This window comes from Desmodus rotundus, chromosome 4 (assembly GCF_022682495.2).
Source record: "Desmodus rotundus isolate HL8 chromosome 4, HLdesRot8A.1, whole genome shotgun sequence".
Taxonomy (NCBI): domain Eukaryota; kingdom Metazoa; phylum Chordata; class Mammalia; order Chiroptera; family Phyllostomidae; genus Desmodus; species Desmodus rotundus.
The window spans coordinates 122,626,482-122,648,841 of NC_071390.1; the positions used below are offsets into that span (position 1 = coordinate 122,626,482).

General features: G+C 33.6%; 1 protein-coding gene across 2 annotated transcripts in view; it reads right to left on the reverse strand.

Annotated features, from left to right (window-relative positions):
• Positions 1–22,360, reverse strand: part of TECRL (trans-2,3-enoyl-CoA reductase like) — a 72,119-nt gene that overhangs the window by 18,796 nt on the left and 30,963 nt on the right. For both annotated transcript variants that reach the window (XM_045187437.3, XM_024577665.4), the window contains exons 3-8: positions 21,083–21,127; positions 16,340–16,443; positions 10,279–10,394; positions 5,405–5,510; positions 4,228–4,300; positions 3,788–3,831 (exon numbers count right to left, since the gene is read on the reverse strand). In XM_045187437.3, coding sequence (XP_045043372.2) covers positions 3,788–3,831; positions 4,228–4,300; positions 5,405–5,510; positions 10,279–10,394; positions 16,340–16,443; positions 21,083–21,127 — 488 coding nt within the window. The remainder of the gene's footprint in view (positions 1–3,787; positions 3,832–4,227; positions 4,301–5,404; positions 5,511–10,278; positions 10,395–16,339; positions 16,444–21,082; positions 21,128–22,360) is intronic.

The window sequence follows — 22,360 nt, forward strand, 5'->3', positions numbered from 1 at the left end:
AGTTTTCAATAATAATGAAAATAGTGACTAAATATATGATTACAGAAGTTTTCACCTATAAAATATGTCAACTTTTGATCTCCAAAAATTGGTTTCTATTTTAAAGGGTAAGTCATATTCCCATAGATTGAGACTATTTAATAATATAGGCCAATATTATACTATCTTAGCATTCATAAGTCTTAAAACTTATGATAATTTATATAACTATGTTAATAAAATTACAGAATGTTATTTTAACTCCTAATATCTACTAATGTATATGCATTTATATATCTTCCCATTTATATACAATTCTATTAAAATAATTAAGAAATAACATGCATTGTGTTTCAGAAGAAATGTCCTCAAATGTTAACTAACAGTTTAACAGAAAATATACATACTAACCAATAACGTTATTTTTCATTAAGACTTTACTTTTTAGATTAGGTTAAAGCTTGCAGTAAAATTGGGGGAAGGTACAGAGACTCCCAATATACCCGCTGCTACCATACACGCATAGCCTCCCATTACCAACATTGCCCACAAGGGTGATGCGCGTGTTCTGATTGATGTACCTACACTGACACATGACTAACACCCAAAGCCCATTGTATGCCTGTGGTTCACATTTGCTGTTGTAAATTCTAAGGGATAAATGTGTGATGAGTACCCACCATTATGGATGTACAGTACTTTCACTGCTCTAAAAATCCCCTTTGCTCTTCTCAGCCCTAATCCCTAGTCCCCTCTCCCCTGGCAATCACTGGTCATTTTTCTGAGTTTTCCATAATGTGATTTACTTGGAATCATGCAGTATGTAGCATTTTCCACAACGGTGTATTTTGCTTATTAATACATTTTAGGATTTTCCATGTCTTTTTAATTTTATTTTTGAATGACAGTTTATGTTCACTCTTTGCATTAGTTTCGGGTGTGCAGCACAGTGCTTAGACGATCATCCGCGTTTATCCCCTCAGTGTTTCCGGTTCCCACCTGGCACCATACATAGTTGTTACGGCATTACTGACTACCTTCCCTCGCTGCACGTTCATCCTCATCTTGTCCTGGCTTCATAGCCCATTACCTTTAACACTAAGTATTATTTACTTGTCCGACATACTACAATTTATTTATTCTTTCACCTACTGAGGACACCCTAGCTATTTCCAAGGTTTGACAATTTTATGAATAAAGTTTCTCTAAATATCCTGATGCAGGATTTTGTATAGACATAAGTTTTTAACTAATTTGACTAAATACCAAGGAACATGATTCCTGAATCACATGGTACGAGTATGTTTAGTTTTGCGAAACACTGTACCACGTCTTCCAAGTTCTGGCTGTACCATCTTGGTTGCACTCCCACTAGCGATGAGTGAGAGTTCTTAATCCTCCACATTTTCTCTAGCATTTGGAGTCAATGCCCTGGATTTGCCCATTCTAATAGATACGTCGTGGTATCTCCCTGTTTTAGTTTGCATCAATCTGATGACAGAAAATGCAGAACATATTTTGATATGTTCTTTTGTCCTGTGTATCTGTGTGATAAAGTCTTGACTCATTTTTTAATTCAGTTGTCTGTCATTTTATTGTTGAGTTCTTTGTATATTTTGTATAACAGTCCTTTATCACATGTGTCTTCTGCAAATGATTTGTCCTGTCTATGCTTGTGTTGTCCTTCTCTTGACCTCATCTTCCACAGTGCAACTATTAGTTTTGTATAGTTGTTCACATATATTTTATTGTTCTTAATTAAAATTTATCTCTCTTGTACCCACCTCCACCTCCCCTCCCCCACAATCACCACACTGTTGTTCTTGTCTGTGGGTCCTTTTCTTTTTTGCATGAACCTTCCACCCCAACCCCACCCCCAGAACTGGCAGCCTCTCTATCTGTCTCTCTTTTGCTTGTTAATGAAGTAGCTAATCAGTAATTTCTTTCGTGGATTGTGTCTTTGGATTTGCATATAAAAAGCCACTATCATACCTACATCTAGGTTTTCTCCTATGCTATCTTCTAAGACAGGGGTCCCCAACCACCAAACCGAGCACAGGTACCCGGCAAGCTTCCTGTTAAGGGACTGTGTGGCCAGGTTAGCTCCCCTGAGCTCTGCCGCCTGCCCCTTCCCCCTCAACTCCCCTCACCCATCAGTGGTAAAACCCTGACAGAAAGGTTGGAGACCGCTGCTCTAAGGGTTTTATAGTTCTGTATTTTACATTTAGATCTGAGATCTGTTCTGATACTTTTTATGAAGGGTGTAAGGTCTGTGTCTAGATTCTTCTTTTAAATGTGCATGTCTCGCGGTTCCAGTGCCATTTATTATGACTCTCTCTGCTCCATTTTATTTCCTTTGCTTTAAACAATATATTTTACTTTTGAAAATGAATAATTGTAGGACTTCAGGTAAAAGTTCAAATATTGTATTTATATTATTGCATAAAGTGAAAACTAAATGTTATTTTGAGTTTATTTGCTGCATGAAACTAATATTTTATTGTATAAACTTTGTCCTGTATTTTTGCTCTATAAACTCAAAGTATTTGATTATGGAATTGATTTAATGGTTAAAGTAGTTTATCTTCATTTTATATCTATCTACCTCATTACCACAATTCTGGGAATACCTGAATTTTATTTTTAATCTATAGAGCTTTCGTCTACGGCCATACCACCCTGAATGCGCCCGATCTCGTCTAATCTATAGAGCTTTCATGAACTACTATATAGCACAGGAATGTTCACATACAGTATAAGAACATAGTATAAGAATCATACCACACAATATTTTTTAAATTAAAAGTGATACTTTATGTATACTAACTCTATAGTTAATTATTTCTATAGTCAATTATTACTAAGACACATTTGTGATAATAATATGTCCATAAATTATTTTTACATTGGCTTTGACATCTATTCTAACAATAATCATTTCTATGGGTATAGTAGCTGCTGATTTTAGTTGAGATAATGAGTATATTTTAGGAGTAACTCAGTTTAGCTGAAAAAAAAACAGTTATAATTATAACCAATTACAATAAAATAATAAAATATACTATTATTTTATAACTAATTGTATAACTAATGCAATAAAATAAAAATATGTGCATTAGTTATACATCATTACTTTTTTAAAATTTGTTTTATAAATAAATTATATAAGAAACAGTGATTCCAACTTAATTTAGGTGTAAAACATAATTCCTTTAGATTTATTATTTATATAGCTCCCTCAGCAAATTTGGGAGGAAACTAGAAGGGCAGTGATGAGAAAGTAAATGTAGCCTTTCTATTGGTGTTTATCTGTTATAGTCAGAGGAACAGAAAAAAAGTCACAAACAAACTAACTTTACACAAAATGATCTAAAGAATTAAACTGAGAGCAATTAAGTTAGATTCTTGTTTCATTAAAAAAAGCCAACTATATTTGCATCTAGAATTAGTTAACAATTATGCCAAAGTGTTTTTTTGGATGTTCATATGTTATATTTCTAAAACTTTTTGCTCTTAGAGTTTTATAAATTGTAAATTTGAAGACAATAGGAAGAATTACTGAGTATATTTTTTCAAATTATACTATATTTAAAATAATTTTATTTATCCTTCATAAATAAGTAGAACATTTTGATTAAAAGACCTTATGACTTGATTATGGGAAGTTATTTAATTTACTTCATTTAATACCATCATGCCAACAAAAATAGATATTATCTGCCTAACAAGTACTCACATATAATATGTTTTGCATTTTAATAATATCATAATTAGACCATGACTATCAAGTAATATAAATAATACATACCAGAAAATTGATAGCAGATACTGTGACTTGCCTGTTTCCAAATGCTACAAAGGAGAAAAAGATATGCAAATGCTCATTTTTTGAATTGTCATATTATACACATAATTCAGGAAAGATTTTTTGTTAAATGTTAAATAAATTAGCATTTATTTGAAGAGCAAAGACAGAATAAAAATGGATGTAGTATAATTATTTTAGTTACAAAATGTGTAATTATAGAAGGGTTCATATAAGACATTCTTCCTCCTCAAATTTAACACAGTGTCTTGATGTCATCTCGCTTGTGGTGAGGAAGTTGAAATATACAAAAGTAATAAAAGATAAAATTATCTAAGAGGCTCACTGTCTGTATTAACAGTCCCATTTATTTCTTCTAGCTTCATGTGAGTGTGCATACATGCAACTTAGCATTAGGTTAGTTAAGAAGAAATTCTACGTACATGGTGGTGTGTACCGTGGGTGATTGATGTAGTAGGCAATCCAAGAAGTGAAACCCCAATAAAAGGCACAGCCCTGCAAATAACACAAAATAAGAGTTAGGAGAATGTATATATGCACCACACTGCAATAATTTTACATGAAAAATGGTATAAATTTTCTAAGTTGAATAAATTGAATGTTTATTCACCAAGTAAATTAGCATTTTAGCATTTTAAAAGTACCTATTTCATATCACTTAAGAAATGAAAAATAAGGAAAGAAATGCATTTCTTTGCTTAATCCTTATTAATATAAATGGGTATTCATATACATGATTAATGTAACCACGCATTTTGCAAAGAATGGTTTAGTCTATCCAATAATAAATAGGAATAAAGTAATAAGATAATAAATTATTTATAATCATTTCTTAACAGAAAGTGAGTATAAGAATAAATTTTTTAGCCATTAGCAGTAATGCATGTTCACCTGTCAGCAAGGGCAATAGGCTGATTTTAGAAGTCCCGAGCTATAATTCCTTCTGTCAAAAGAGAAGCTACTCCAAATGATTTCTGAGGGTTTGAAGAGTTCTACAATTTAGTGTTTCTTTACAAGGACAACAATGAAATGGCTACCTTGTTCAGATTTTTAGAAAATAGATACTTGCAAAAAAAGGAAGATTTTAGTAAAGGCATAATTGATATTTAAAATAAATTTTGAATTGGAAAATAAATTAAAATTTAATTGAATATTTGAATTGTGGCATGATAGCTAATGTATATTTTCACCTCAGTGTTTTTGAAAATTTGCTATTTTCATGATTGTGATGTACTGGTTAATAACTATTTCATTTAACATTTATTTGAAGAGCAAAGACATCATGAAAATGGACTATCATTATTTTTATCACACAAATGTGTATTTACAGAAGGGTTCATATGTGAGATTCTTCCTTCTCAAAAATCTGAATTCAGTGCTGTTTCCACACACACACACACACAAAAGGTTTCTCTGTACTGTTAATAGTTCAAGGCAACTCCAGGTTATAGCATTTCAAAACAGAATGTTTAAGATGCGCCAATAAATTGGATAGAAAAAGTCTTGGGGGAAATAAACATGACTGAGTTATTTTGCAAATGATTCGATACATAAAATATCTCAATAATAATTAAAATTACACAACAAATTAATCCCCACCTTTATCAAATTTTTCAAAGGTGTATGCCCTGCAGAAATTTTGTGGACAAATAAAGTTTCCAAAAGGTATCGGATATAGTGTAGACAATGGCAGAAGCAGGCCAAGCTGGAAAAAAAATAAAACAAATATTAAATCCCTTCCAAAAATCTGGTTTGCCTTATGCATTTCTTTTTTAGTTCACTATGATATTCTATATTAGGGAATATTATTTCCAGTAACTAAAACACACATTTTTAATACTTTTATTCTAGAAAATTTTAAAATGTATTTAATAATAAAAGTACTGTTACAACACTCTATAAATTTACTACTGATGACATTGGAAGTATAACACCCATCATATACTATATGCTCACACCTGCTCCAGTAACACATATGAATATAATAATTGCAAATGTGCTCATATCAAAATGAAGCAGATAATTTACTAGTTTAAAAATATCTAAAACTTACTAGAATGCAGTTGACATTTTATAATATTCAATATAACTTTTTCATTGTCTGGTTGTCCTTTAGCAAGTACCATTAATTAGAAGTTCGAATCTCATTTTCTATGCAGCCCGCGCCACTGGTGTTTTGTTTAGCTTTAGTCTTATGTTCGTTCGGTTTTGACAATCTAACACATTGCATTATTTCGTTTGTGGTCTTGTGTGTTGGTTTTTCTTGATGTTGTTGTAAGTATCACCTGTTCTTGTCATTTATATAATTACTATTTTAAAAGTAAATGCCAAATATGATTTAGGGAAATATATTGTATTTTTATACTTAAAAGTATTTCTATTAACATGTGTACCTATTTTATGAATAAAATATAAAATTTCAAAACTCTGGCTATTATCGAAGAAAAACAATATGGGCCAAAGATTGCACACTTGAACTAGTAAAAGTTGAGCATAAAAATAAGCATGCCACCCTGGTGTGTGGGTGGAGCAACATCCCATACACCAAAAGGTTGTGGGTTTGATCCCCAGTCAGGGTGTGTAGCTAGGTTTGAGTCCCGTGGGGGTACATACTGGAGAAAACTGATCTACATTTCTCTCTCTCATGTCTCTGTCTGTCTCTGTGTCTCTGTGTCTTGCTCCCCCTTTCTGTCTAAAATTGATGAGCATATCTTTGATGAGTATTAACACAAATCAGCATGCCAATCACTTTATGTAAAATGAAACATTGAGATTTTACTGGGGCATTATTATCACATATATGAATTAATTATTTCTGGTTTTAATAATAATGACTTTTCGAAAAAAACAAATAAACACAACAAACCTGGCCCAGCCATCTGGAAATTTATTATTATTCATTAATTCATGAATATATAATTGTCTACCTATGATGCAAGAGACATTTTATATGTGTCGCGTATACTTATGAACAATAGACAATGTCTGAATTATGGGAGAGAACAAGCAGTATGAATTTCTGGGAAGGAAGTTTTCTCCAGAGTGTCCAACCCAGGGCCCACGGGCCTCATGCAGCCTAGGATGGCTATGAATGTGGTCCATCACAAAATTGTAGAGTTACTCAAAACATTATGTGATTTTATTGTTTTCTGTTAGTATTTGTGTATTTAGTGTGTGGCCCACGACAACTCCTCTTCTTCCTGTGTGGCCCAGAGATGCCACAGTGCTGGACACCCGGGTAGACAGTAGGATGAACAGAGACAAAGGTCCTGACTCCGGAGGTTGCCTTAAGCATTCAAAAGACTGATGAGGAAATCGGTACCTCTCCTAACTGGCTGGTTCTTTTGTGTAACTATTTATACACGATAAACACCCGAGTAATAAAACTTTTCATTTTGTAAGAAAGTAAAAAAATAATTAAGTTATGCCCAGCAATGTAGCAGAGCCCTAAATGAGAAATTTGGGTTTAAGCTATGATACATGTAAATTAATTCATTTATTTACTTTATACTATACTATGAGAGCATAGAGACTAAAATAGCACATACTGTTCTGCTTTTACATTTAAATATATGCAACTTTGCACATTACTAGTAACTCGTTAAGTTTGATTTCATGTCAAATATTATCATTTCATTTAATTTTCATCGACTTCCCTTCAAACACCAACTCTTTCTCTGTCCTATGCTTAACTAATGGGTTATCCTTAAACAAGCTTGAGTTCAAATCTCCTTCCAGATATTTGAATATATAGTATTCTTTATTAAGTAAACTTCCAGATATGGGGGCTGTGAAAGAAGACATTGTCTCAACTTTATAGAGCTACAAGAGAAGCAGTGTATCAGGTTTCTGTTGAGGAAAATTATGAACACAATGTTCAGAGAAAGTTTGAAGATATAAGAGATTTTGCGAATAATGGACTTTGAATTGCAGGGGCACAGTGGAAGGATTCCAGGCACTGGGGAGGACTTGGGGAAGGCAACTAATAGAGGACAGCAGAGTTTATTGAGATGGAATGTAAGAGATGAGAGATAATCTAAAAATGTGGGTTTAATGAAGTGGGTGACCTACACAAGTGTAATGCATCTATACATATAAAAATCATCTTGCCCTTAAGGCAGATAATCAAACTATGAATGCTGTCTGCAGGAAAGGTTTCTCTGGCTACTTTTCCATCACTGATGATGCAGTTAGAAGCTGTAAGGAGGTGTGGTCTTAGCCACAGTGCAGCTAATTCATGATAATTTTGAGTACGCAGTCTCTATCTTAAAAAAATAAAACATTGATTGGATGAAAATTAGCTGTGGACCACTTTTCCCTGCAAATGGGGAGGGAGATCCTGCCTTAGCCCTGGTGTGTAAAGGCTTCTGGGAGAGCCCAAGAATTCTGTGGTGGTTGAGTCACATAGAGATCTGAACTGACCTGGAAAATACTTTTGACTCTGTGATTTGATTCAAAGCCCTTTTGGAGAATTAACATTGGAGTATGTGGTAAGTGGATATAACATTTGAAATCTGATCTTTTTAACCATGAGAAATGACATCCATCCTGAAATTAGGTTGCCTTAGAAGACTTGTCATTATTTTATAGAGCTCTATTAGACATTTAAATTTCAGAAGTAGTTTGCGTGTATCTGGTCTGGAATGATTTCATATAAACTTAACATATTTGTTACTTTGGAACCATGTTACACAAATACATAAATACAATTATCAGTGAGAAGTTAGAAAACATGCTGTGTTTGTGTTTAAGAATAGTAACCGCCTGTGAGCCAATTCCTTTGGGAGTACCACGGGAGGAAAAGTGTTCCTTTTTCACGCTGTGCTGCAAATCTGCTACATGTTATTTGTTTGGTCCAAAAACTGAATGCAGTTGAATTCTCCTTGTGAACTCTTCACCCCATAATCTTTCTAAATGAATAAGGCATTTTTTTTTTTGCACTTAAGAAAGACACGTTAATGTCTCAAAGGGCCTTCAACAGCCTGTTCTATATGACCTAACCATCATACTCAAGAGGCAGTCTCCCTGCGCCTCCTCGTGGCTCTGTCCTACCAGCTTTCTTTATGTTCCTATAGATAATTTCGAGAGGAAGAGTCCACTACCTTGCTACTTAAAATCTGACTCATCCTTCCAGAGAAGAAAGAAAAAAGTTCAAATGCAACTTTATTACAAAAGCTACCTCAGAACTCCCATCAAGGTCAGGTTTTTCTCTTTCATACTCTAAAAGTGCACAATGTTAAATAAAGTGTATGTAATTTGTTCATCTGCCTCACCATTCAAAACATTTGTATTGCATAGTCCTTGTAAATCAAGCCATGTGTTAAGCAGCGAAGGTAGACAAAACATCAAAGCAAAAGCATTATAAAATTTAACTCTATAGAGAGAAAGACAACTGGTTGTGAATATATAATTTTACAGAGAAATTGTATAAAAGAAAAACATTTTAGTAGCATATTTGTCGTGGGAGGAATAACAAGTACTACTCTGAGTAAGAAATATTGGGATTTTATGTGAAGTTTGAATGAAGATAAGGGAGAGGGAGGTAATGAGGATGGAGGAGGAGGGATGGCATGTGTAAAAGCCTGTTTGAAAGGGGGCATGGGAGATATAAGGGCAAGAGAGGAGGTCAGTGTGGCTTGAGTACAGACTTTAAGGGCAAGGAAAAGCTTGATTGAGATAACAATTCAGCAGACAAATCATTCTGTGTCTTCTAATATCCTTAATATCTAAATTCTGCTTCTCACTTAGAATGTTTTCATTTAATCAGGATCTTTTTTTAAATTGCTAACCCTATATTCCTACATTTCAGTGTAGTACCTTGAACGATTATTCTGTTTCTGTTTAACTTGGTATGGAAAGAGACAGAAAGAGAGAGAAGGAGAAGGAGGGAGAAGAGAGACAGAGAGAGAGAGAGAGGGAGATTAACTGATTCTTTCCACAATATACTAACTACCAGTTATATATTCTGCTTATTCTGCTTTTACAACTGGCCTAGGCTTTTTTTTTTCTGTCTTACTTCAAAGTAAATTTTTATTTTGGATTTTTACTTACTAAAGGAAATGTAAAATTTTTATTTCCCTATTTATTATTTAGGCAATTATTTCTTTCCTATGCAATGTTGTCTGTATTCTTAGAGAAATATGTATATTTTAAAATCTATACAGGCCTCTCAGCTTTATAATTTTAAACTTTTTTGATATTTCTAAATTTTCAGATTTCTCTTGATAATGATAGTTATTAATAAGTCCAATTGCCTCTATTTTAAGGTATACTTAATACTTCCTTGTTTATAAATTTGCAAGTTGCTGTGTATATATTATTCATGATTACCTAAAATTTATTTCCCTAAAATTGAATGCATTTAATTTAATTTAATTGATTATATAATCAATTGATTATACAAACTTTATCGACATAATTATCTCCATACTATTTTAATTCCTTAACTTAAATATACTTTATATATTACTTACTGTACTACTGGGTGACGTGATCTTCTAGAACTCTCTTTCATGTCATATATGTATGGAATCCTCAAATAAAAGAGGAAATATATTAACAGAGGTCCTGTGTATTCAGCCAAAAATACCTGAAATAAGAAGGTGATATAAATTAAAGTATATATTTTTAGGTGTTACTAAATCTTACTTATTATACCTGAAAATAAAGATTTAGATTGAACAATAAATTTTTATACATGTTCTTAAGGTTTATTTATGAATAAGGTTTACTTATTATACCTGAAAATAAAAAGGTAATTTAAGCATTAATTTTTATAGAGTTATTAAGGTTTAGGTATGACCGTAGGTATGTCTACAGACTTAGACTATTCTATGAATTGGAGCAAGGGACAGGTGAGCATGTTTTAAGAAAAACATTAGATTAGGTGCTTATACAAATAACAAGAAGTCTTCTTTGGAAATACTAACCAAAAGATAGTTGGACAATTATAAATAGTTTAAAATAAAAATAAAAGTTAAACTTAATATAATGATATCTTCATAAATAGTACAGGGAACTTTTATTAGGTTTTTTCTTGTTTTTGTTTTTTTTCATCTTTTTAAGTAATTAAAAAAATTATTGTTATTCAATTACAGTTGTATGCCTTTTCTCCCCATCCCTCCACCCCACCCCAGCCGAACCCCCCTCCACCCTCACCACCTCCACCCTCCCCCTCGATTTTGTCCATGTGTCCTTTATAGTAGTTCCTGTAATCCCCTCTCCTCACTGTCCCCTCCCCACTCCCCCCTGGCTATTGCTAGATTACTCAATGTCTCTGGTTATGTTTTGTTTGCTTTTTTCTTCTATTGATTATGTTCCAGTTAAAGGTGAGATCATATGGTATTTGTCCCTCACCGCCTGGCTTATTTCACTTAGCATAATGCTCTCCAGTTCCATCCATGCCATTGCAAAGGGTATAAGTTCCTTCTTTCTCTCTGCTGCATAGAACTCCATTGTGTTAATATACCATAGTTTTGGGATCCACTCATTTGCTGATGGGCAATTAGGTTGCTTCCAGCACTTGGCTGTTGTAAATTGTGCTGCTATGAACATTGGGGTGCATAGGATCTCTTGGATTGGTGTTTCAGGGTTCTTAGGGTATAATCTCAGCAGCGGAATTGCTGGGTCAAAGGGCAGTTCCATTTTTAGTTTTCTGAGGAAATTCCATACTGTTTTCCACAGTGGCCTCACCAGTCTACATTTCCACCAACAGTGCACTAGGGTTCCCTTTTCTCCGCATCCTCTCCAACATTTGTTTGTTGATTTGTTTGTGTTGGCCACTCTGACTGGTGTGAGATGGTACCTCATTGTGGTTCTAATTTGCTTTAAAAGAGTAGTGATTGACCTGGAGTATGAAGCCCAATAAGAGCCTGATAAGAACACAAAATCTTCCCTGGCTGGTGTATTTCAGTAGATTGAGTGCCAACCTGTGAACCAAAGGGTTGCCGGTTCAATTCCAAGTTAGGGCACATACCTGGGTTGCAGGCCAGGTCTCCAGTAGGGGGTGCCAAGAGGCAACCGCACATTGATGTTTCACTACCTCTCTTCCTCCTTCCTTTCCCCTCTCTCTAAAAATAAATAATTAAATCTTTATTTTTATTTTTTTTTAATTTTTAAAATTTTATTCAGTTATAATTGTCTGCATTTTCTTCCCATCCCTCCACCCCACCCCAGCCAATCCCACATTCTTCCCCCACCTACCCTCTCCCTTGGTTTTGTCCTTGTGTCCTTTATAGTAGCTCCTGTAGACCCCTCTCCCCACTATCCCTTCCCCACTCCCCTCTGGCTATTGTTACATTGTTCTTAATTTCAATGTCTCTGGTTATATTTTGTTTGCTTTTTTCTTTTGTTGATTATGTTCCAGTTAAAGGTGAGATCATAGTTAAATCTTTAAAAAGAAACAACACGGAATCTTTTTGAGGTGCCTGACAATGCAAGAAACAAACCATGTTTCTTGTTACCTTTAGAAGATAGAGGTGCAGATATATAATCTGCAGAATTTGGGTTAGGGCATAAAAGAGTTACACCCCAGAAGTAAGCAGAAATAAGTATATCTTTACAGGTACTGAATTTCAGCTTGAATTATTTCAATCACTGAATGGATTAAGATGATCTAGACCATGTAGTGCCATTAGTCTGTCTGTAGGATGATAAATTACCTTAAAACAAAGAAAACATTATTCTAAGCCTCATGTTATCATTAAGATTTTTCACAAATTTTCCTGCACTAGATCTGAAATATGCAGATATACAAGGAGAGTAGATATCATGACCAAAATGAAAAGAAACAACAGACATTCAAAAAAGGTGAATCAAAGGTTTACCAAACAGGATTATCAGACACAGACTTTAAAAACCTATCTTTTATATGTTCAAGGAAATGAAGGGTAAGGCTGAGAATTTTAGCAGATACTACAAAACTTTGAAACACACATTTGGATGTCTAATATGAACCACACAAGGTGATACAAATGGAGAATCAAAAGGTAAAGAGTGTATCTTAACTAATTTTTTCAAATTATATATATGTGTGTGTGTGTGTATACATATATACCTGTGTGTATACATATATACCTATGGTGTATACACATATATACCTATGGTGTATATACACACACACATATATATATCTCAATATATCTGTGACAAAACACTCTTACTTGAAGACACACACACACACACGCAACTATAGACTCAAGGAGACTCTGGATTATACTATAAACCCATATAGTGTAAATAGAAACATAAACATAACTGTGTGCAGCACAGTCAAGCTGTTGATAGTCGGACAAAAGAAAATTATAAAGTAAATCAGACACATTAATTTCAAAGGCATATAGTAGACTTTTCAAAAGAAACAGTAAAAGTCGAAATTAAAATAATAAACTTTTGCAAAGGCAAAAATAACTGCCAATGTGAGATTGTTTTTCTGCAAAAATAATCAAGAATAAAAGTTAAATAAATACATTTTACCATGAACAAGAATTGAGAGAATTAGTTAATGGCAGAACTACCAAAACAAGCAAACACTAAATAAAGTATTATTCAGGAAGAAGAATGATTTTACAAGATGTAAACTCACCATTACAAAGAAGAACTAAATTGCCATAAAAGGATGAATCTAAATAAATATTGGTCATGTAATATTGCTTAAATGTAAAATATAAAACTATTAAACTATTAGAAGGAGACATGGGAGAAAACTCTCAGATCCAGTGCTAAGCAACATCTTACATGTGACTAGGAAGGCAAGATTCTTAAGAGAAAACATTAAAAAATGAGACTGCATTAAAGCCGGAAACATAGTACCCAACAAAAAGAATGAAATTTTGTTGAGATGATGAGAAGATAAGTTAAGAACTAAGGAAAATATTTATAAACCACATAACAGATAGAGGATTTGTATTTAGAATATAAAAGGTACACTTAAAGCTCAAGTCTCCCAGATAAAGAAAAATATGTTCACTCAAATACCTATACACCGAGAGTTAATAGCTTTATTTGTAATCGCAAAATACCATAAACCACCCAAATGTCTGACAATGCGTAAATGATTAAACAAACTCTGCTAAATCCATACAACTTCAATGCTGTTCAGTGAAAAAGAGCTGAGTGTTGATACTTAAAATAACCAGGATGGAAAAATAAACCTAAAAAAACTGTTGATTCTGTTTACATAGCATATATTACATGACAAAAACACAGAGATGGAGATTGGAGGTTGCCCCAGGGATAACATGTTTTCTTTGTGGGGGGGAGGGAGTGGAACAATTCTGTGTCTGACTTTGGTAGTAGATACATTAATTTATGCAACAGATAAATTGCTGGAGTTATATGTACACACATGAATGCATGTACAATGATGAAAACTGTAAGACCTTTATTCTGGCCTAGTCTAGTTATTAGAATTTATATAGTGAAGATTATTATATTATTATATTATTATATTAACCTCTTCTCCTAAGCCTTTCAGTAAGTTCTATTTTTTCTTTTTTAAAAAATTATATTTTCTCAATATATCTGTGACAAAACACTCTTACTTGAAGAAAAATATTATTAAATGTTAATTTTGACCTTGCTAAATTAAAGAGATTACCTTAAAAAATATGATAATGCTTTTATTTTGAGAGTGCATGATAATTGCAAAAATACAAGAATGTTATACATGGTAAAATATTTTTTTTTATTAATTTGTAATTTAGTTTATGTAAAGTAAGTGTGATTGTGATGTAATGTGTGTATTTTAGCATTTAATAAGACTGGCGCATTTGGGGCAAAAGGGTGTGTGAGCCATAGGGTTGATTTAAAAATATCCAGCCTATTTCCAGAGTTCTCTTTGTTACCTAAATGACTTTTCTCTCAAATAAGCTATAATTTGCTAGTACAATTATCATATAATTCCACCTTAGCCCTTTTTTTTCTCCTCAGTGCTTATCCAAATGATGGAGCTGGAACTTCCAATGGACTCAGAGTTAATGCTGCTTATTCTCACACAACTTCTGTAGACAGGATTCCCTTCTCATTATAAATGCAGACAAAGACTTAATAGTTTAACTTTTGAAGATCAAAATCCACTTGTCTAAACTCTCTTTCAGCAAAGGTCTGTAAATATCACATGTACTGAACCCTTTACTTACACAATGTCTGCATCAACAGGTTGCTTTGTAAACATTACAATACATTTCATAAGGATTCAGAATATTTTAAACTTGGTTTTTAGTGCAACAAATTAGTATGCAAAGCTCAACAAACTTTGGAAAACGAAAGGAACTATTTAACCAAAAAGCTTATAAGCTTATCTATCTATGAGTCTATCTATCATCTATCCATCAATCTATCATCTAGCTATCATATGTGAAGACTGGATATGTTGAAGAAGAAATTTTTATAAATATAAAGAATGTGACACTTTTAATTAATGAATACAAACTTGAAATTCTCTTTTTGAGAAATAATAATGCATAAAATATCTTGTGTTTGTAAGAATATTAAAAAGTGATAGCTTAACTATAAAGGGAAAACTCAAAGCAGAATACATGATAATGTTGATTGCTAATGCTGGCAAAAGGGAAAGACATTTTGAATAGAAATTATTTAAAAAGATAATCACATCACGATTAACTAATAGAATTCAATCAGAAAAAAATTTTTTAAAGTCTAAATGATACAAATAAGTTTTATTTAAAAATACAATGATTGCATTATTCTTTGGGTATCAGAGTCAAATTATTTATTAGATTAAAACTTTCATTGGCTCTGTAGCTAAATATCACGTAGCATTTCTTCTTACTACTGAATGTATTCTATTACTCATGAAGAGTTCCATACTTGTGAACTGGCGTCAGATATTTTCTGTTTCTTAGTCCTCCATGCTTTTTTCTTTTTTAAAATTATTTTATTGTTGTTCAAGTACAGTTGTCTGCACTTACCCCCATGGCCCCCCACCCTAGCCATCCCCACCTCCCTCTCCTGATTCTACCCCCCACCTTGTTTTTATCCATGTGTCCTTTATAGGTGTTCCTGAGAACCCTTCCCCTCATTTAGTGACATTGGATTCAGCCACCATCACCTTAAAGCTCCTCCTCCAAGGAAAGCCAAAAGAGCACCCTCCTCCCAACGGAAATAATTCTGAGTACTTTACTCTTAATCTCAAAATGCGCTCCAACTGACTTAGAACATTTTTATTTAAAATTTTATCTTTTTTCTTTCCAACGTCAAAAGGATCTTCATTATCACCAGGCTCCTAGAATGAAAGCTGAGGAAATGTCATTGACAAGGCGTCGGGAGAGAACAAACTAAGCCATCAGTCATTGAATAGACTGATTTATACAATGAAACTTAACTTCCTTTTCTCAACTGTACCTTCTCCTGTTGCTCCAGTTCTGGAGTGGAAGTTTAGCTACTGATCACAGTAAAAATGGACAATTTAAAATACCATTCAAACTATAGGTTTTGCTATAAGTTATTTGACAGAAATATTTCACATCAGCAAGTACTACACATCAAACTATTGCATTTCAAATTAATACTTACCGTAGTCCAACTGACCTGCTGACCTAGGTCTGTAAAATAGAGTGTGACAATGGAGGAAGCTGCAACACTTTGAATGGTTATGTAGTCCTTCAAAAAAGGCCCACCTTAAATAATAAAGAATTATATTTTAATATAATTTGAAATCATAATGAGAAATTTTCATTAGGAACCAAAAAAGCTAAGCTGAAATTAACATAGAAATTACGATGTGTAATAAAATTTTTGAGATAAAATTAAATGCGATTATACCCATTTTAATAAATATATCTAGTAAATTTTCAAATGAACAGTGTTTACCCAATGCTACCTAAAGTAGACCACCAATAGCTACAATCCTATTATGTTCTCAGAAAATGTAATATTAGATAACGTCATAATCAAGTACAACACAAAGTATTTTTAAAAGTATAATTTTGGATGTCAGTAGATACATCAATACATCTCAACTCTTCCCTAAATAATTATATTAACAGGACACATTAGGAGGGGTAAAATGACTTCAATGCTTATTGCTAAGCACCAGGGGAGAGGCAGGGTTTACCTTAAAAAAAGGAAAAAAAAAAAAAAAAGCCCTGTGGATATTGTGTGGAAAATGGAGGAAAAGGAAGCAAAGAGATTATTTAAGAGTAATTTGTAATTTATCAAGAGATGATTGATGTTTGGATTAAGGTGGCAGTGGAGGAAATGTAAGAAAATTTGTTAGATACAGATGTATTTTGAACATACAGTAGGTTCAACTTAAGAAGATAGAATTCAGTGAGATAAAAATTGGTCTCAGATCTTTGGGCTCAGCACTTAGGGTCATTGCAACCTCATTAACCGACATGAAGACGACTGAAAAAGGAGCAGGACTTGTTGAAAATTAAGATTTCAGTTAGGACATGTGAAGTGTGTGATAAATATCAGACATTTACGTGGGAGCTGTGAAGTAGGAAGTTGGATAGAAATGCCTATGAATATAATTATTAAAATTTAAACCCATGGGGCTTGATGAGATTATTTATTTTGTATTCACTTTAAGCTGAAGACAATGGAAACAGAGACGGAGCTTTTCAGCACTCCAGGATTTTGAAGGAGCAGGGAAGAATACAGCAAAGACTATGGAGCAAAGAACCCAGCCACATTGTGTATTCAAGCTCATAAATGAGTGTTGTTGTAAGCTGCTAAGTTTGTGGTAATTGGCTGAATGAACATAGGAAGCTAATGCAGCATGGATGGAGGCAAAGACCAATATCCAGCCAGTGCTGTCATTGTGGCAATTGTGCATAACAACGTGAAATGTTAACAAGGACGCCAATTCTGATCGCTTTGTACATCTTGAACGTGTGTTAGAAACATATTTCCGACATGCACCCATTGACACCTTTGGGGAGGGGATTAGTTACTACTCTTCTATCACCCTCGTTAACTCCAAGGAACAGATCACCAGCTTTATACTTTAAAATGTCGTCCCATCAATATAACATTCATATAAAACAACCTGACAGAAATAAGACATAGCATTGATTATACCACTCTTAGACTTATACCATTAATTATATCACTCTTAGTCATCAGGGACACCTGTCTTGGGCTCCATGACTATATCTTTTTCCAAAAGGAGAGGATCATGTAGGGCCAGGGGAACATGTTTAATATGAGTTTATGCCATTACTTCCTATGCCATACATCAGCCATTAAAGGCTTGGGTTTTCTGCACAAATTAACTCAAACAGTGTACCTTCCTTGGGGATTTCCTGTCAAGAATGGGCCAGGTACTAAGGGGTATATCTCTAACCCTTGGTTGGGATTGGTCATGGCTGTTGTATAATGGGTATGGATAGAGGGAGGAGTAACAGTAGGAAAAGGGCCAACTCTACCCACACTTCACCTTTATATCATAGAAAATCAGTAATTCTAAGAATCAGAAATTCAACCCTATACTTTCAGGACATCATTGAGTCCTGATAATTAATCAGGTTGGAAGAAAGAACACATTTTAGTTGCCAGTTTGTATGAGAGATCTATTGCAATCATGGCTTCAATTCTTCACAATTCCTATATCCACACCACTTAAAATATGACTTTCAGTTCCTTCTAACATGAATTGGTGTCTATTTCCTCACCCCTTGAATATGGGTTAGCTAGAGACTTGTTTTAGTGAACAGAATGAGGGGCAAGGGATCAGCTGCCAGTTTCAAACCTGGGCCACAGGAATTCTTGAGTGCTTATACTCATTTGTGTATATCCCTAGTTCCACCATGAGAACAAGCTTATACTATTCCTCTGAAGCATGAGACCACTCAGAACAGAGAGGAGTGGTTGCAGTTCTGGCCATCCTAGAACAGTCAGTCCCCAACGATTCACCAACTGATTACAGCTACATGAGTAAGCCTAGCCAAGTAAGGCCAACTCCATCTAGCCCAGCTCATCAGAACCATTGAGCTAAAAAAATGTTTGTTGTTTTCCCATAAAAATAAATGCTTTAGATTATATTTATGTTTTAGTGAAGTCTTTTGTGTGAAGAAACTGTAAAAGACTAAATTCACATGATGTCATTTTTTGTAGTGCAATAATTCTGGCAAATATATTCTGGCAGTGAATATGTATAAATATTCAGGCCCTGAATTATTTTGCCCTTAAGTCTTTTTTAAAATATTAAAACTATGTTTATAGTAGTAACTATTATTATTAAAACATCTACCTTGTGCATATCATTATAGAGTTTTATAAACACAATCTTACAAAAAATAAGTTAGGTTCTTCTTTAATTCCACTTTACAAAAGAAGACCCTATAGATAGGTAAGTAGAGAGCCAGGTTTAAAAATTTAAGTTACCCCAAATAAACTCTTCTTTGCACAATAGCAGCTTATCTCACTTAGTTAATATTCTTTCTCTCTCTCTCTGCCTTTTTAATATGTCATCACATTCCTATCCAAGGACACTTGGCTATATTTTATTCAGATCACACACTAGTAGACTCAACAAGATAAATAAATGTGAAGGGAAAGTAAAACTTCACATTTACCAGAAAGGTGGAACTAACAGAAATTCCCCAGTCACTTATTGTGTCCTTCAATTTAAAATTACATTTGACATTGATGCCTCTGGCATTTTTTGAGTCTTCTTTATATAGGTCAGGTTCATAGAATAATACCACTATTTTATGTTTTTCATAATTCATGTGTCAAAAATCATTTATGTGTCTGGCACATAGTGGGTCCTGCAGAGACAAAATAAACAAGACAATGATTTGTCTCTTTTAAACTCTAGCCAAATGGGAATTCATCTTGAACATGTGAACTTGGAAAAATTTGAGACCATCAAGAATATGTGATATTAAGAATGTCATGGATTCCTTTGCTTTCAAGATAGATGTCTGAGACAAAATGGAATCTCTACGATAACAATGAGAGCAACTACAACATCTTAGGTACAAGGAAACCATCATTTGTTTATACTTGAATATGTTATCTGAAAAATGATAGCCTGAATATTTAAAAAGCACCAGACTTCCAGCCAAGATGGAAGTGTAGGTATACACTTAGCCTTCCCACACAACCAAAAGAAAGACAACAACAAATATAAAAACTAAAAACAACCAGAACTGTCAGAAAAATCAAACTACATGGAAATGTGAAAATCAAGGAGTTAAAGAAGAAACATTCATCCAGACCAGTAGGAGGGGCAGAGATGGGCAGTCGTGGCAGAGAGGACACACAGCAAGGTGGCAGCTGGAGGACCAGGAGGACAGAGTGGTCCCACATTCCCATGCGGATAAACCGGAACAACTGGGGAGTGAGACAAACCATGCATCCAGGGTTCCAGTGCAGGGATAGAAAGCCTCAAAACCTCTGGCTGTAAAAATCTGTGGGAATTGCAGCAGTGGGAGAAACTCACAGCCTAACAGGAGAGATCTTTGGAGATACCCACAGGGTCTTATATGTATAACCCATGGATATGAACTAAGGGTGGAGGAATGCTGATGGGAGGAGTTTGCAGGGCAGAGAGGAATAAAGGGGAGAAAACGGGACAACTTTAATCACATAATCAATAAAATATATTTTAAAATATTTTAAAAGCACCAGAGAAAGATGCACTTCACCATTGAATGGAGAAATTTAGAGATTGAAATTTCTTAATAGATGGCATCTTGTTGCTATTGTAGATTTTGAATAAGTATCCCTCCAAAATTTACACTCTACCCACACCTTTTATTTAACAATTCCAGTTTCAGAGTCATGCTGATCCAATGTCAATGGGAATGGTTCTTAGCAGGGCTCATTTTAAGTGTATCTATTTATAAATTTTCTGAATGAACTATATAGGTTTAAAACTTGAGGCTTAACAATGGATATAATAATTTTCTTTGTTATTCATTTATCTCTATTTCTCCTTACATCACTTATTCTGCATTCATATAGCAAAAACAGAAAAGGGAAAAGAAAGAGCTAACTTCTAGTTGTGAGAATATATTAAGAGACAAGGGTGAGGGAGTAAATCAGTAAAAGTTTTAGAGACAAAAATATATTCATTACATCTTACCCCCAATGTGACTGACAGTGAATGGCAAAAATCATCTCTTTGAGACTAAAATTCTTCATCCATAAAGATGGAGCACTGATTTGTTGGAAAGATCAAATGCAATAAATTGGTAGCATTTACTGGAGCACTTTCCATTCAATAAGTAATAAATATTAGCTATTGATGGCAGAAAGGGGATTCCAAATTAAATAGATATGTAAGTGAAAGTTGGTTCTTACCATGTTCTAGCTGCAGGCCAACCTGGGAAGGGTGCCACTTAGGACCTATTCAACAACAACAAATAACATTTAATTGTCAGCACAAATGTAAATAATTTTTACATTTAATGATTTTGAGAGAGAGAGAGAATTTATTGTCCCACTTATTTATTGTTTTTTTCTTGTATGTGCTATGACCTGGGAGTGAAAATGCAACCTTAATGCATCAGTATGAAGTTCTAACCAACAGTAGTTCTAACTACCCAGCTAAAACTAAACACATTTTAAGATCTAGAAGTTTTCACTGAATGACAGATTAGATCTTAGGAAGTGAAGAAAATAGTATCCAGTGTCGGAAATGGAGATAGTCGTTACCCTTCAGTGGTAGATAATTCTGAAAGAAAGCATGGTAGAAGCTTTAAGGGTGGTAAATTTTCTGCTTTTTGATTGGAGACTGGTTGTGTAAATGCATTCAATCTGTGGACATTTACTAAGGTATGTGACCTGTGTATAACTTACACACTTCATGCAAGTTAACAACTTCATTAAAACTAAAGTACTTTGATCTCATGTATAATGTATTTATTATTGGCATGTGAAAGTTGGCTATTTTCTCTATTAAGAGTAAGATACTCTATCAGAATAATATGTATTACTGACATCAACATTATGTGCATAATTATCATAGTAGAAACATCACTTTTGTATCTTCTACTTATACTACCATTAGGAATCAATGGATGACTGAAGAATTTTATCTGGACAGGAAAATCAAGACATCTTCATTACATGGTGCCATAACAAAAGTGTTGGTTCAGAATTAACAAACTATAATTCTTTTCTCTTACAATAAACACTTTGTTATTTTAAAGTCTCTATTGAAAATTTAATTTTTGACTATGAAGTCCAATTTTAAGCAAAGAAATGATAAACAATTATTTAAAAAGAGTATTGTCATAGGAATATTCTACAATTATTATGTTTTGAAAACATTACTTTTTAAAGTGTCAGTAGGAATGATGATAATCTGACATCACTGGACTATTGCAATCAATTATCTCTACATTTGTTTAAAAAAGACAACTTATGCATGCAAGTTCTAATAAAAAATAACTCATAAGTCAAAAGTTCTAATCACCAGTTAAAAGCTATTTGGGATTAAAAGAAACAAAAGTTAGTAATAGCATGGCAAATGAGGAAGGCATAAATATTTAACTTTGACATTTGATTTTTCTAATTAGAAAATATGCAGATAAACGCACACTATTTTTCTTGTTTTTTTCTATTTGCTAATGCAAT